The sequence below is a fragment of the Ranitomeya imitator genome, chromosome 5 (genome assembly GCF_032444005.1).
Source record: "Ranitomeya imitator isolate aRanImi1 chromosome 5, aRanImi1.pri, whole genome shotgun sequence".
In the NCBI taxonomy this organism is placed as follows: domain Eukaryota; kingdom Metazoa; phylum Chordata; class Amphibia; order Anura; family Dendrobatidae; genus Ranitomeya; species Ranitomeya imitator.
In genome coordinates, this window is record NC_091286.1 from 565,115,243 (window position 1) to 565,130,179 (window position 14,937).

At 42.3% G+C, this 14,937-nt stretch overlaps 1 protein-coding gene across 1 annotated transcript in view; it reads right to left on the reverse strand.

Moving 5' to 3' along the window:
- Nucleotides 1-781: 781 nt before the first annotated feature.
- Nucleotides 782-14,937, reverse strand: part of SNED1 (sushi, nidogen and EGF like domains 1) — a 335,409-nt gene continuing 321,253 nt past the window's right edge. Inside the window, exons 41-42 of the mRNA XM_069727726.1 lie at nucleotides 2,988-3,025; nucleotides 782-1,847 (exon numbers count right to left, since the gene is read on the reverse strand). Coding sequence (XP_069583827.1) covers nucleotides 3,000-3,025 — 26 coding nt within the window. The 3' untranslated portion in view covers nucleotides 782-1,847; nucleotides 2,988-2,999. The remainder of the gene's footprint in view (nucleotides 1,848-2,987; nucleotides 3,026-14,937) is intronic.

Genomic DNA, 14,937 nt, shown 5'->3' on the forward strand with positions numbered 1-14,937 from the left:
TTACTGAAAACTCCTTTAACAGATATGTTCAAGTATAAATAATCCAGTATAACATATCATTTAAAGGGTTTTTCTGGGACTTAGCAAGTGATAACTTCTTCATAGGGGAAGTCATCAATACTAGCTAGGTGGCTCTCAGATACTCTGTATCCGCAGCTGAAATCCCCTCCAGCTGTGGCCGGGTATAAGCGACGTACAGGCGGGGATATAGCGGTCCCATACATTGTACATAAGTACTAATGTTATCAGTGGTGGTCACACCAATCTCATATTGATGACCTATTCAATGAATTCGTCATCAATTGTTACGTCTTTGTAAATTTTAAACTTAAAAGGGTCATCAATGTCTGTGACATAACATATATAAAGTTTAAAGCTTCAGGGTTAGAAAAACACTCCGCCTTATTTCCAGATATAATACCACACCAGTCCATGCATTGTCTACAGTTTTATTCCAAAAAATAAACTGAGCTGCAATTCTAGCGACAACCCATGAATGTAGGGGTTTGTTGGGTCAAAAACAAAAGATCGAAACGGATATGTGCATAAATGGGTATGAAGTATGACGCATGTTTTTGCACATATCCAACTTCATCTGTTTTCCTATTGTATTTTATGTAAATACAGACGTTTACATTTAAATGTTTTTTCAGTATAAGCTGATTTATCAAATAGACCACTAAAATGTGGTGTGAAACAGGCCTTTGCCCTAGCCAGCAACTGCTTCTATGTAATCTACCAGGTGAATACACGCGCTAAATTAATAACGGAACGCATGCACTTATTTTATAAAATGTTTTATTATAAAAACAAAATAAAAACACAAAGCGCCAAGTCTGACGGCAAAACGTAACACACACTGTTAGAGCCCAATCTTCTTAGGCGCAGCGCTGAGAACTGTCGATCCCTCACCTGGAGGTCCAGCCTGACTGCTGCCACCCGAGCTGGTAAAATGTCATGTATACGACGCTCTGATTACTGCTGCTGCTACGGCATATGTGGGATGTGGTAATTTCCAGGTAAGGCTCTAGAATCTTGAAAGAAACAATTCTGCACACATCTTCCTGTGATACAAAGATCGATGGGACATCCCACATACACAAAATGCTTTAGAGTCTCAAAGAAACAATAGAAAAAGACTGAGAAATTGCTTAACGAGCTTTTTGATTTGTCTGGCGCTGTCTATCAATCTCTAAGCTACATAATAATTGATTTTTACCATTTCAAACTGTTCTTGCAGATGCAGTGACGAAACAGCAGCAGAGACGTATCTGTGGTCATCAAAGTAGAGAGGTTTCTATCTCCCACGTAGTAATCCGTTTTACCTATGCCAGTTCATAGGAGTATGGCGACGTAAAAATCTGCAGGTCATTCCAGCATTGGAGCTAATAAAACTGACATGGATAGAAGGAGGCCTGTGCCACATTTTCCAATATTGGGGCCTGCACTGGGCCAGTTTGAGTCATGAGGTGTGATGAGATGATCCAAGTAATTTCTTGGAGTTTGGTAGCACAGGCGGAAATCTGGTGATATGCCTGTCTCTCATATTAGATAGTCCAAGTGTCGCCAGAACTGTAGGCAGAGGGAATAATGGTCTTGCAAATCTTTGGTTTAAGAGAAAAAGGAATGTCACCCCAATGGACCTCCGTAAAGGAGGCCAGGGGAAGAGTTTCTCCTTTGGTCACTCGATGATGGAATTACATGGCCGATGCCAGCTGTGCCTCTGCACATGGACAGAAGTTGCAGGGTCCCATGAAGTTAGGGAGAGGGGCAAACAAGCTCAGTGCCTCACATGGGGCCACGTGATTTATAAATCCATCCCCCAGCAGTGGCTAGTGCTTCTGTCTCTGTGAAAGGATGAAGAACGGTCATAAAGGGATTACATCACGTATAGCTTTTATTTATAATTATTTCTCATCATAGTAATTGAGAATTTGTAATGAAAATGCAATGTGTAATTTGGGCAACTTAGTCATAAGTCAAGGCATTCTAGTCTGACACAAACCTGACAGTCGGATGTTATCTTTTTTATTACACCGTAAACAGTTGGATAGAGAAAAGCCATTGTGACTGCCATACAGCCAATAAACTGCACCCCTATTAGGCCGGAGTCGCATTACAACGAGATACGGCCGAGTCTCGCAGGTTAATACCAAGCTCTGGCACCGGCACTCCGGAGCGGAGCGTGCAGCTCCATGTATTGCTATGCGGCCGCACGCTCCATTCTGGAGTGCCGGTGCCAGAGCTTGGTTTTAACCTGAGAGACTCGGCCGTATGTTGCTGTGTGTGATCCCAGCCTTAAAGGGTTGTTCTTATTTTATTCAGGAGCACACCACTTTCTGCTTCATGTTTTATAGGGGAATGGTCCATTTCTGAAAACTCGCTGTTTGTACAGGGGGCATAGTAGTGCCAGTGGCCCTAACAGCGCTCTCCAATACAGCTTGCAGAGGTAACTTTGCCTCTGCAGCACGGAAGAATCATGTGTCGAGACTGACGCTGGACGGATTCAGACAGCTTTATGTGCATTTTTTTCCACTTATCTGTGGTGGTATTTTCAGACAAATGTGAATGGGACACACCACTACATATATGTGACGTGACAAAAAATTGCATACAGAGCTCAGTTTAAAAACCTGTGATTCTTGTGCAGTGATAGGCTAGACTGCATTGATGTGAGCTAATGTCCTTCGTCATCTGAAACAAGATTTTTCTCAAGCATATTGATGTGCAGAACTACTAGACATACTTTAACCCTGCTGTTCTGTTGGTCAAAAATGACCGACTTTGAACTTCAATATTCTTTAAAATATTCAAGATGCGGCTCTGAAACCCGTGGCCGACCGACCCATCCTCATTTAAGTCAATCAACCACAAGTTTCAGAACCGCATCTTGAACACCCCAAAAAATACCAAAGTTCAAAATAGGTCTCCCCAGACCGAACAGAACAGCAGGGTTAAGTAATGGCTGTACATCTCCAATAACTTACCAGATCTGATCTTCAAGGTTTACTTTGGACTCTCTTTTCTAGGAAGAAATAAATATTGAATTTTAGTTGGTGTCCTGTACCCCAATCCAGAAAACTGACATGAAATACTTTGAAAAGTCACATTTTTTTAGCGCAAAGTGGGAAATTCATCAGTAGTGACAGCATTTTTAATCCAGAAATGTTACTCCAATACTTTACTGGAGGAGCATTTCTAGCAAGATGGCTAAGGTTACTGAGAAAATGTACAGTTGAAAGCAGAAGTGTACATACACTATATAAAAAGACACATATGCATATTTTTCTTAATATTTGACATGAAATCAGAATAAACCTGTCCTGTTTTAGGTGAATAAGGATTACCATAATTATTAATATTTGCCAAATGTCGGAATAATGAGAGAGAATGTTTTAAGGCATTTTTATTACTGCAAAGTCAAAGGTTTAGGCCGGCGTCACACTCGGCGTAAGACAATACGGTCCGTATTTTACGGCCGTAATACGCAGAAAAGTCCCCAAAATAGTGGTCCGTATCTCCTCCGTAGGCAGGGTGTGTCAGCGTATTTTGCGCATGGCATCCTCAGTATGTAATCCGTATGGCATCCGTCCTGCGAGATTTTCTCGAAGGCTTGCAAAACCGACATACAGACATACAATGGATCCATGTGCTCCCAAAAACATATGTACTGTATAATATTATATATATATATATATATATATATATATATATATATATATCTAGCAATATTTCATCCAGCGCGAGATAGCTTAAAAGCAGGTAATTCAATTGCCGGCTTTGCCATCTCCTTCCCAAACCCGACATGATATGAGACATGGTTTACATACAGTAAACCATCTCATATCCCCATTTTTTTTTTGCATATTCCACACTACTGTTAGTAGTGTGTATGTGCAAAATTTGTGCTGTCTAGCTATTAAATTAAAGGGTTAAATGGCGGAAAAAAATTGGCGTGGGCTCCCGCGCAATTTTCTCCGCCAGAGTAGTAAAGCCAGTGACTGAGGACATATATTAATAGCCTGGAGAGGGTCCATGGTTATTGGCCTCCCTGGCTAAAACATCTGCCCCAAGCCACCCCCAGAAAAGCCACATCTGGAAGATGTGCCTATTCTGGCACTTGGCCACTCTCTTCCCACTCCCGTGTAGCAGTGGGATATGGGGTAATGAAGGGTTAATGTCACCTTGCTATTGTAAGGTGACATTAAGCCAGATTAATAATGGAGAGGCGTCAATTATGACACCTATCCATTATTAATCCAATACCATGAAATGGTTAAAAAAAACACACAATCTTGCAAAGTATTTTAATGAAATAAACACACAGGTTGTTGTAATATTTTATTAGACTCTCAATCCACCTGAAGACCCTCGACCTGTAACAAATTAAAAATAATAAACCAACAATATCTCATACCTTCCGTCGATATGTCCCACAATGTAAATCCATCTGAAGGGGTTAAATTATTTTACAGGCAGGAGCTCTGCTATAATGCAGCTGTGCTCCTGCCTGTAAAACCCCAGCGAATGAATGGAAAGTAGGTCAATGACCTGTAATTACCTTCATTCGCGGTGATGCGCCCTCTGCTGGATGTCCTCATATGACCTCGAGCGTGGGAACTTTTCTGAATATTTTCCCAGCCTCGAGGTCATATGAGGACAACCTGCAGAGGGCGCATCACCGCGAATGAAGGTAAGTACAGGTCATTGACCTACATTCCATTCATTCGCTGGGGTTTTACAGGCAGGAGCACAGCTGCATTATAGCAGAGCTCCTGCCTGTAAAATTATTTAACCCCTTCAGATGCATTTACATCATGGGACATATCGACGGAAGGTATGAGATATTGTTGGTTTATTATTTTTAATTTGTTACAGGTCGAGGGTCTTCAGGTGGATTGAGAGTCTAATAAAATATTACAACAACCTGTGTGTTTATTTCATTAAAATACTTTGCAATATTGTGTGTGTTTTTTTAACCATTTCATGGTATCGGATTAATAATGGATAATTACAATAGCAAGGTGACATTAACCCTTCATTACCCCATATCCCACCGCTACACGGGAGTGGGAAGAGAGTGGCCAAGTGCCAGAATAGGCGCATCTTCCAGATGTGCCTTTTCTGGGGTGGCTGGGGGCAATAACCATGGACCCTCTCCAGGCTATTAATATCTGTCCTCAGTCACTGGCTTTACTACTCCGGAGAAAATTGCGCGGCAGCCCATGCCAATTTTTTCCGCCATTTAACCCTTTAATTTAAAAGCTAGACAGCCCAAATTTTGCACATACACACTACTAACATTAGTAGTGTGGAATATGCAAAGAAAATGGGGATATGAGATGATTTACTGTATGTAAACCATGTTTCATATCATGTCGGGTTTAGGAAGGGAATTACCGACTTTTAAGCTATCTAGCGCTGTATGAAATATTAATATATATACATGTGTCTCAATGACACACATATATATATATATATATATATATATATGTATATATGTACCTCCTATTCTATGTGTACACATTTATTCTACCTATTCTATTGTAAGCTGTCAGTGTGATTTTACTGCACACCGCACTGAATTGCCGGCTTTTCTCTCTAACACTGCTGCGTATTTCTCGCAAGTCACACTGCTGGTCCGTGTGTAATCTGTATTTTTCTCGCCCCCATAGACTTTCATTGGCGTATTTTTTGCGCAATACGGTGACAAACACAGCATGCTGCGATTTTCTACGGCCGTAGAAAGCCGTATAATACAGATGCGTAATATACGGCTGATAGGACATGACCCATTGAGAATCATTGGGCCGTGTGTAATGCGTGTTTTACGGACGTATTTTATGCGCTCATACGTCCGTAAAACTCGCTAGTGTGACGCCGGCCTTACATACATTTCATTAGTATTTGGTATCATTGCCCTTAAACTTAAAGACTTGGGTGAAACGTCTGGGATATCCTTCCACAAGCCTCTCACAATAGTTGGTTGGAATTTGGGCCCATTTCTCCTGACAAAACTGGTGTAACTGATCCAGGTTTGTAGGTCGCCTTGCTCGCACCGGCCTTTTCAGCTTTGCTCACAAATTTTCAATAGGATTGAGATCAGCTGCCGTACTATCCCATCAGCTGGCAGAAAGGGGTTAAATAAAAATGAGTATTTTTTAAACTTCTCTGGGACCACCAGCTCAGAGTCCACTAACTTTTCAGACTTAAATATTTTTATTGAACAAGGCAAAATTCACACTAGGACTTACCACAAGCCCACTGATGTCAACAACTATATTTCTTTGGAAAGTTGCCATCTTCCCAGTTGGTTATTAAATGTTCCCAAGAGTCAACTAATTCGGGCTCATAGGAATTGCTCAAGGCTACAGGATTTTAACCATGAAGCGGACCTCTTGACTAGTAAATTTTCCCAAAAAGGCTATTCCCAGAGTTCCTTGACGCAAGCAAAACAAATAGTCGAAAAACTACCCAGAAGACAACTACTCCAAAACAATGAGAAAAAGGAAAACCACACCAATAACCAAAGAAGTTCCGATTATCACACAATTCAATGCCAATACTCATATTCTTAGGAAAATAGTCAACAGACTCTGGGGTATCCTAAGGGAAGACAAAATAATTGGAGAAAAACTACCTGACCGTCCAAAATTCATTTACAGAAAGGCTAACAATCTGGGCAATAAAATAGCTCCCCCCATCTCAAATTCCCTGGTTCCAACTACATATCCTTCTCAACAAAAGTGCTCGGGCTTCTACCCATGCTTAAAATGCAAACCCTGCAGGAAATTAAACACAAGAAAACAATTCAGTATTTCTAATGGAACCATTGATTTACAAATTAAGGACTTCATCTCATGTAACACAGAAGGGGTTATTTATTCAATTAAATGCCCCTGTGCGAAACTATATATAGGAAGAACGAAGCATCCGCTTCATGTTAAAATAAATGAGCACCTACGGAACATAAATAAAAAATTCCTGGGCCACCCATTATCAAAACATTTTGTGACTCATCATGGAGGTTCTTCAAAAGGTACCATCATTACAGGCCTGAAAATAGTCAAAAAGAGCTGGAGAAAGGGCAACTATATCCAGCAAATGTCAAGGGAAGAAAGTAGAATGATTTTTGAACTAGATACTTTAACCCCCAAGGGCCTCAACAGCGAGACAGAGCTGTTCGCTTTCAACATGTGAGGAGGCCATATGATTGCCGCTAACTATAAAGGTACAGAGGACCGTCTATGGGCCATCTCTGAAGGAATACGTCTATTCCGAAACACACAGGCTATTGGTTCCCTCCGCTTTCTATAGCCAATCACGTGAGCAATCACGTGACCGTGATGTCATATAAGGTCCTGTACCTACAGTGAACTTAGCGGCTTCTTGCTGCAGCCGCATCGCACTCCTGCTCCACGCGGGTGACGACTACTGGGGGACGCTTGCTACCGGCCGGGGCAGCGCCCAGGGTTCTCATATCTAAACATAGAATAACCGATTACAAAGCACAGAATGGTCCCACGACGGCACTGAAGAACTGAGTGATCTGCCCCGTACCGCTGCAAAACAGGTATTTCAATTCACTTTTAACCCAAGTGCCCTTATTCTCCCAAATTGCATTTCAGATTCATCTGCTACGCGGAGTAGAGGCAAAGTACGATTCTAACTCTTTGCCATCAGCCAAATGCTATATTGATATACTATCATTACGGGCTGTCAAGGTTCCCTGACCGCTTTTCATTAGTCAAATATTTTTCACCAAAGCACCAGCACTAACAAGGGATTGATCTGAGCGCAAATATATATCTTTTACATTCGTTTAAGCCTGACAAACAAGATGGAAGAACTAGAAGCAGAAATATCTACAGGTAACTTTGACATAGTGGGAATAACCGAGACATGGTTAGATGAAAGCTATGACTGGGCAGTTAAAGGGACACTGTCACCTGAATTTGGAGGGAACAATCTTCAGCCATGGAGGCGGGGTTTTGGGGTTTTTGATTCACCCTTTCCTTACCCGCTGGCTGCATGCTGGCTGCAATATTGGATTGAAGTTCATTCTCTGTCCTCCATAGTACACGCCTGCGCAAGGCAAGATTGCCTTGTGCAGGCATGTACTACGGTGGACAGAGAATGAACTTCAATCCAATACTGCAGCCAGAATGCAGCCAGCGGGTAAGGAAAGGGTGAATCAAAAACCCCAAACCCCCGCCTCCATGGCTGAAGATTGTTCCCTCCAAATTCAGGTGACCGTGTCCCTTTAACTTACAGGGTTACAGTCTGTTTAGAAAGGATCGTTAAAATTGGAGAGGAGGAGGGGTTTGTCTATGTAAAGTATTGTCTAAAGTCCACTTTAAGGGAGGATATTAGCGAAGGGAATGAGGATGTCGAGTCCATATGGGTCGAAATTCATGGAGGGAAAAATGGTAACAAAATTCTCATTGGGGTCTGTTACAAACCCCCAAATATAACAGAAATCATGGAAAGTCTACTTCTAAAGCAGATAGATGAAGCTGCAACCCATAATGAGGTCCTGGTTATGGGGGACTTTAACTACCCGGATATTAACTGGGAAACAGAAACCTGTGAAACCCATAAAGGCAACAGGTTTCTGCTAATAACCAAGAAAAATTATCTTTCACAATTGGTGCAGAATCCAACCAGAGGAGCAGCACTTTTAGACCTAATACTATCTAATAGACCTGACAGAATAACAAATCTGCAGGTGGTCGAGCATCTAGGAAATAGCGACCACAATATTGTACAGTTTCACCTGTCTTTCACTAGGGGGACTTGTCAGGGAGTCACAAAAACACTGAACTTTAGGAAGGCAAAGTTTGACCAGCTTAGGTTACGTTCACATTTGCGTTGTGCGCCGCTGCGTCGGCGACGCAACGCAAATAAAAACGCACCAAAACGCACGCAAAAACGCTGCATTTTGCGACGCATGCGTCCTTTTTTGCCGAAATTTGGACGCAAGAAAAATGCAACTTGTTGCGTTTTCTGCGCCCGACGCTTGCGGCAAAAAAACCGCATGCGTCGCACAACGCAGCACAACGCATGTCCATGCGTCCCCCATGTTAAATATAGGGGCGCATGACGCATGCGTCGCCCGACGCAAACACGCAAAATGCTAATGTGAACGTAGCCTTAGAGATGCCCTTAATCTGGTAGACTGGGACAATATCCTCAGAAATAAGAATACAGATAATAAATGGAAAATGTTTAAGAACATCCTAAATAGGCACTGTAAGCGGTTTATACCTTGTGGGAATAAAAGGACTAGAAATAGGAAAAACCCAATGTGGCTAAACAAAGAAGTAAGACAGGCAATTAACAGTAAAAAGAAAGCATTTGCACTACTAAAGCAGGATGGCACCATTGAAGCTCTAAAAAACTATAGGGAGAAAAATACTTTATCTAAAAAACTAATTAAAGCTGCCAAAAAGGAAACAGAGAAGCACATTGCTAACGAGAGTAAAACTAATCCCAAACTGTTCTTCAACTATATCAATAATAAAAGAATAAAAACTGAAAATTTAGGCCCCTTAAAAAATTGTGAGGAAAGTATGGTTGTAGATGACGAGGAAAAAGCTAACATATTAAACACCTTCTTCTCCACGGTATTCACGGTGGAAAATGAAATGCTAGGTGAAATCCCAAGAAACAATGAAAACCCTATATTAAGGGTCACCAATCTAACCCAAGAAGAGGTGCGAAACCGGCTAAATAAGATTAAAATAGATAAATCTCCAGGTCCGGATGACATACACCCACGAGTACTAAGAGAACTAAGTAATGTAATAGATAAACCATTATTTCTTATTTTTAGGGACTCTATAGCGACGGGGTCTGTTCCGCAGGACTGGCGCATAGCAAATGTGGTGCCAATATTCAAAAAGGGCTCTAAAAGTGAACCTGGAAATTATAGGCCAGTAAGTGTAACCTCTATTGTTGGTAAAATATTTGAAGGGTTTCTGAAGGATGTTATTCTGGATTATCTCAATGAGAATAACTGTTTAACTCCATATCAGCATGGGTTTATGAGAAATCGCTCCTGTCAAACCAATCTAATCAGTTTTTATGAAGAGGTAAGCTATAGGCTGGACCACGGTGAGTCATTGGACGTGGTATATCTCGATTTTCCCAAAGCGTTTGATACCGTGCCGCACAAGAGGTTGGTACACAAAATGAGAATGCTTGGTCTGGGGGAAAATGTGTGTAAATGGGTTAGTAACTGGCTTAGTGATAGAAAGCAGAGGGTGGTTATAAATGGTATAGTCTCTAACTGGGTCGCTGTGACCAGTGGGGTACCGCAGGGGTCGGTATTGGGACCTGTTCTCTTCAACATATTCATTAATGATCTAGTAGAAGGTTTACATAGTAAAATATCGATATTTGCAGATGATACAAAACTATGTAAAGCAGTTAATACAAGAGAAGATAGTATTCTGCTACAGATGGATCTGGATAAGTTGGAAACTTGGGCTGAAAGGTGGCAGATGAGGTTTAACAATGATAAATGTAAGGTTATACACATGGGAAGAAGGAATCAATATCACCATTACACACTGAACTGGAAACCACTTGGTAAATCTGACAGGGAGAAGGACTTGGGGATCCTAGTTAATGATAAACTTACCTGGAGCAGCCAGTGCCAGGCAGCAGCTGCCGCAGCTGCCAAGGCAAATAGGTTTATGGGGTGCATTAAGAGAGGTCTGGATACACATGATGAGAGCATTATACTGCCTCTGTACAAATCCCTAGTTAGACCGCACATGGAGTACTGTGTCCAGTTTTGGGCACCGGTGCTCAGGAAGGATATAATGGAACTAGAGAGAGTACAAAGGAGGGCAACAAAATTAATAAAGGGGATGGGAGAACTACAATACCCAGATAGATTAGCGAAATTAGGATTATTTAGTCTAGAAAAAAGACGACTGAGGGGCGATCTAATAACCATGTATAAGTATATAAGGGGACAATACAAATATCTCGCTGAGGATCTGTTTATACCAAGGAAGGTGACGGGCACAAGGGGGCATTCTTTGCGTCCGGAGGAGAGAAGGTTTTTCCACCAACATAGAAGAGGATTCTTTACTGTTAGGGCGGTGAGAATCTGGAATTGCTTGCCTGAGGAGGTGGTGATGGCGAACTCAGTCGAGGGGTTCAAGAGAGGCCTGGATGTCTTCCTGGAGCAGAACAATATTGTATCATACAATTATTAGGTTCTGTAGAAAGACGTAGATCTGGGGATTTATTATGATGGAATATAGGCTGAACTGGATGGACAAATGTCTTTTTTCGGCCTTACTAACTATGTTATTATGTTACTATGTATTGGGACAAAAGGGTGGTATTGTCTCACTATTTGTAGCACGGGCCCCAGCTACGCTAGCTGGTTATTGATTTTTTACTTTCAAGGTTAGGAAAAAGGTTTCCTTTAAATCCTCCTCCAGGCGTATCGATGATGCGAGGGATAGATCCCCCAGGACCAGTCCTGGTAGATTTTCGTCCGCGTGACTCATCGTGGATCTTAGATTACTGAACGGAGGAGTCTGTCTTTGTTTGTTTCAGGATGGAGTCTCTTCGTTCAGTAATTGCTTCCTGGGAACCGCAGGAGTTTTCTGTTCTACGGAAGCCTTTATCCATGTCCTTATTTCTTCAGGGCACCAGAGATTCCTTCGTTTTGTGATGTACGGGTCCATTTTCAATTTGTCGCCTTCACTTTCGGGCTCTCGACCACTCCAAGTGCCTTCGCAGAGAATGTGCCAGCACTTTTGCACATTCTGCGGAGCACAGGTTTAGTGCTCTTCCCCTACCTTGCTGACATTCTCATCATCGCTCTGCCCGTCATTCTTGATTACCTTCCTTTCGTCCAGCTAGGACTCATCCTCCGTAGCGTTCTCTCATCAGGTTACCTGGTCAGGGCGACATGCATCTATCCAACAAAGGCCACCCCCACCTTTCAGAACACGACTCGTGCATATAGAGGCCTTCAGGTCAATTATTGCTCGCTGGATCCGGATGGCAATTGGAGTCTTACCGCCTTCTCCTGGGTTTAAGGCACACTCTACCTGGGCAGGGTGCCTCCTGGTGGTTCACATAGGATCTCCACCTTGCAGCTCTGCAGAGCATTAATCGGTCCTCCATCCATGTTTGCAACATTTTTCAGGGTCCATGCCTACGCTTCGGCGGATGCCAGCTTAGGTAGAAAAGACCTTACAGGCGGCAGTGGTGAGTTCTCCAACCTGAATGGAGTTTTCTGCTGTTCTCTCCACTTGGGTACTGCTTTGGGACGTCCCATTGTTTTCTGTGTTCCCCAATGAAGCGATATAGAAAACAGGATTTTTTGGCTACGCACCATAAAATCTGTTTCTCGGAGCCTTCATTGGGGGACACGGAACCCTCCCAAGTTTAACAGCTCTGTTTACTGTATTATATTGTTACAGTTTGCGTTTGTGTGTTTTTTCTCTTTTCTTTTTGCTTCTCCTACAACTTTCTCACAAACTGAATATCCTAGTGCCGGTCGGTGGGGTGTACACTGCAGAGGAGGAGCTATCTTTTTTTTTTGCATTGTGTCAGCCTCTTTGTGGCAGCAGCATACACCAATGGTTTCCTGTATCCCTAATGAAGGCTCCGAGAAACAGATTTTACAGTGAGTAGCCATAAAATCCTGTTTTTGGAATAATGGCTTCTTCTTGGCAGAGTGGCCTTTCAGCCCATGTTGATACAGTACTTGTTTCACTCTAGATATTGACACAATCTTACCAGCTTTCGACATCATTTTGACAAGGTCTTTTGCTTTGTCCTTGGGTTGATATGCACATGTTGGACCAAAGCACGTTCATCTCTGGGACACAGAACCAGTCTCCTTCTTGAGTGGTGTGATGGTTGACATTTCCATCTTATTTGTACTTGTGTATAATTGTTTGCACAGATGAACAAGGCACCTTCAGGTATCTTTAAATTGTACCCAAGGATGAGCCAGACTTGCGCAAGTCCACAATTCTCTTCCTGATATCTTGGCTGACTTTAGACCGGTTCCCTCCTTGCACCCTCTCGTTTGTACTGCAGCCCTACAGGTATGTCCGCATCCCATTGTATGGATAAATAAAGGACTTTTCTACTTTCATCGCTGGGTGAGTGCCAACTTTTTTCTTTTTTCTCTCTGGACGCCCTTATATGACTTGCTGCTTGGTTGTGCACCACTATGCGATTCTAATCCACGGTTTGTCTGCCTGCCGCATGAAACATTGATTTTTTGCAGCTTGTTTGCCTATATCAATTACCATCAATAACCACTCATCCTGGTGCCGTCATACTTTCTTTTTTTTCATTCATGGACTTGTGTATAATTGTTTGCACAGATGAACGAGGCACCTTCAGGTATCTTTAAATTGTACCCAAGGATGAGCCAGACTTGCGCAAGTCCACAATTCTCTTCCTGATATCTTGGCTGACTTTAGACTTTCCCATGATGATACACAAAGAAGCATTGTGTTTCAGGTGTGCATTAAAATACATCCACAGGTGTTTCTATAATTAACTAAGATGTTGCCAGAAAACCTACCAGAAGCTTCCAAACACATGACATCATCATATGGGCAGTCCAGAATTATTTAAAGGCATAGTAATCTTAGTTCATGTAAACTTTTGACTTTGCAGTAAGTAATAAAAATGCCTTAAAACATTATCTCTCTCATTATTCTGGCATTTGTCAAATATTAATAATTATGGTAATCCTAATTAACCTAAAACGGGAAAGGTTTATTCTGATTTCATGTCAGATATGGAGAAAAACGTGCATATGTGTCTTTTTATATAGTGTATGTAAAGTTCTGTTTTCAACTTTACATCCTACTCCAAAACCTCCCTTCATTTAAACTGGCTTGCATAACACCAGTCTTATTAAAACAGACCCAGAGTTAAGGTACCGTCACACTTAGCGACGCTGCAGCGATACCGACAACGATCCGGATCGCTGCAGCGTCGCTGTTTGGTCGCTGGAGAGCTGTCACACAGACAGCTCTCCAGCGACCAACGATGCCGGTAACCAGGGTAAACATCGGGTAACTAAGCGCAGGGCCGCGCTTAGTAACCCGATGTTTACCCTGGTTACCATCCTAAAAGTAAAAAAAAAACAAACACTACATACTTACCTACAGCCGTCTGTCCTCCAGCGCTGTGCTCTGCACTCCTCCTGCTCTGGCTGGACGATATCGTCTAGTGTGACGGTACCTTTACATATCTCCTGCAAAGACACTGTGAAGCAAACCTGGCTACCAAGCAGCCACGTCATAAAACACACTGGTTTTTACATGTGATCCTACCCAGCTCTATTGGTGGCTGCTGGAAAATGTTTATCATTTTACTGTATGCAGTGGATTTGCAGCTTTCTAATAGGTAAAAGGTAAATGCATATCTAAGCACTTTGACAAGATAAATGAAAATTTAATCAACAGATAAGCCCCGATCCATCAAGACTGGTGCTTTACTTGCCGATTATGATGTGGGGGGGGGGGGGGGGGCGTAGTGGAGTTAGACGTTCCTGATTTATGAAGAGGTGTTTCTTCATGCATCTGGAGCGTCTGATCAGCGGTGTACACCACACCACAAATCTTACTCCAGTGAGATTTCTGGCGTATGAAATACTACAGCTTATGAATTACACGAACTGTGGTGCCACGCCCTGGCTATGCCCATTTTGGCAAAACCAAAGTGAAAATGCAAAAAACGATGCATCATTTTGGTGCAACTCTGGGTTGCCACTTTTCAAAGCTTTTACACCACTTTTTTTCCTCTATCGCCTCTCATTGGGAGACACAGGAACCATGGGTGTATGCTGCTGCCACTAGGAGGCTGACACTATGCACAAAAAAAGTTAGCTCCTCCTCTGCAGTGTACACCCCACTGACTGGCAGTATGCACTCC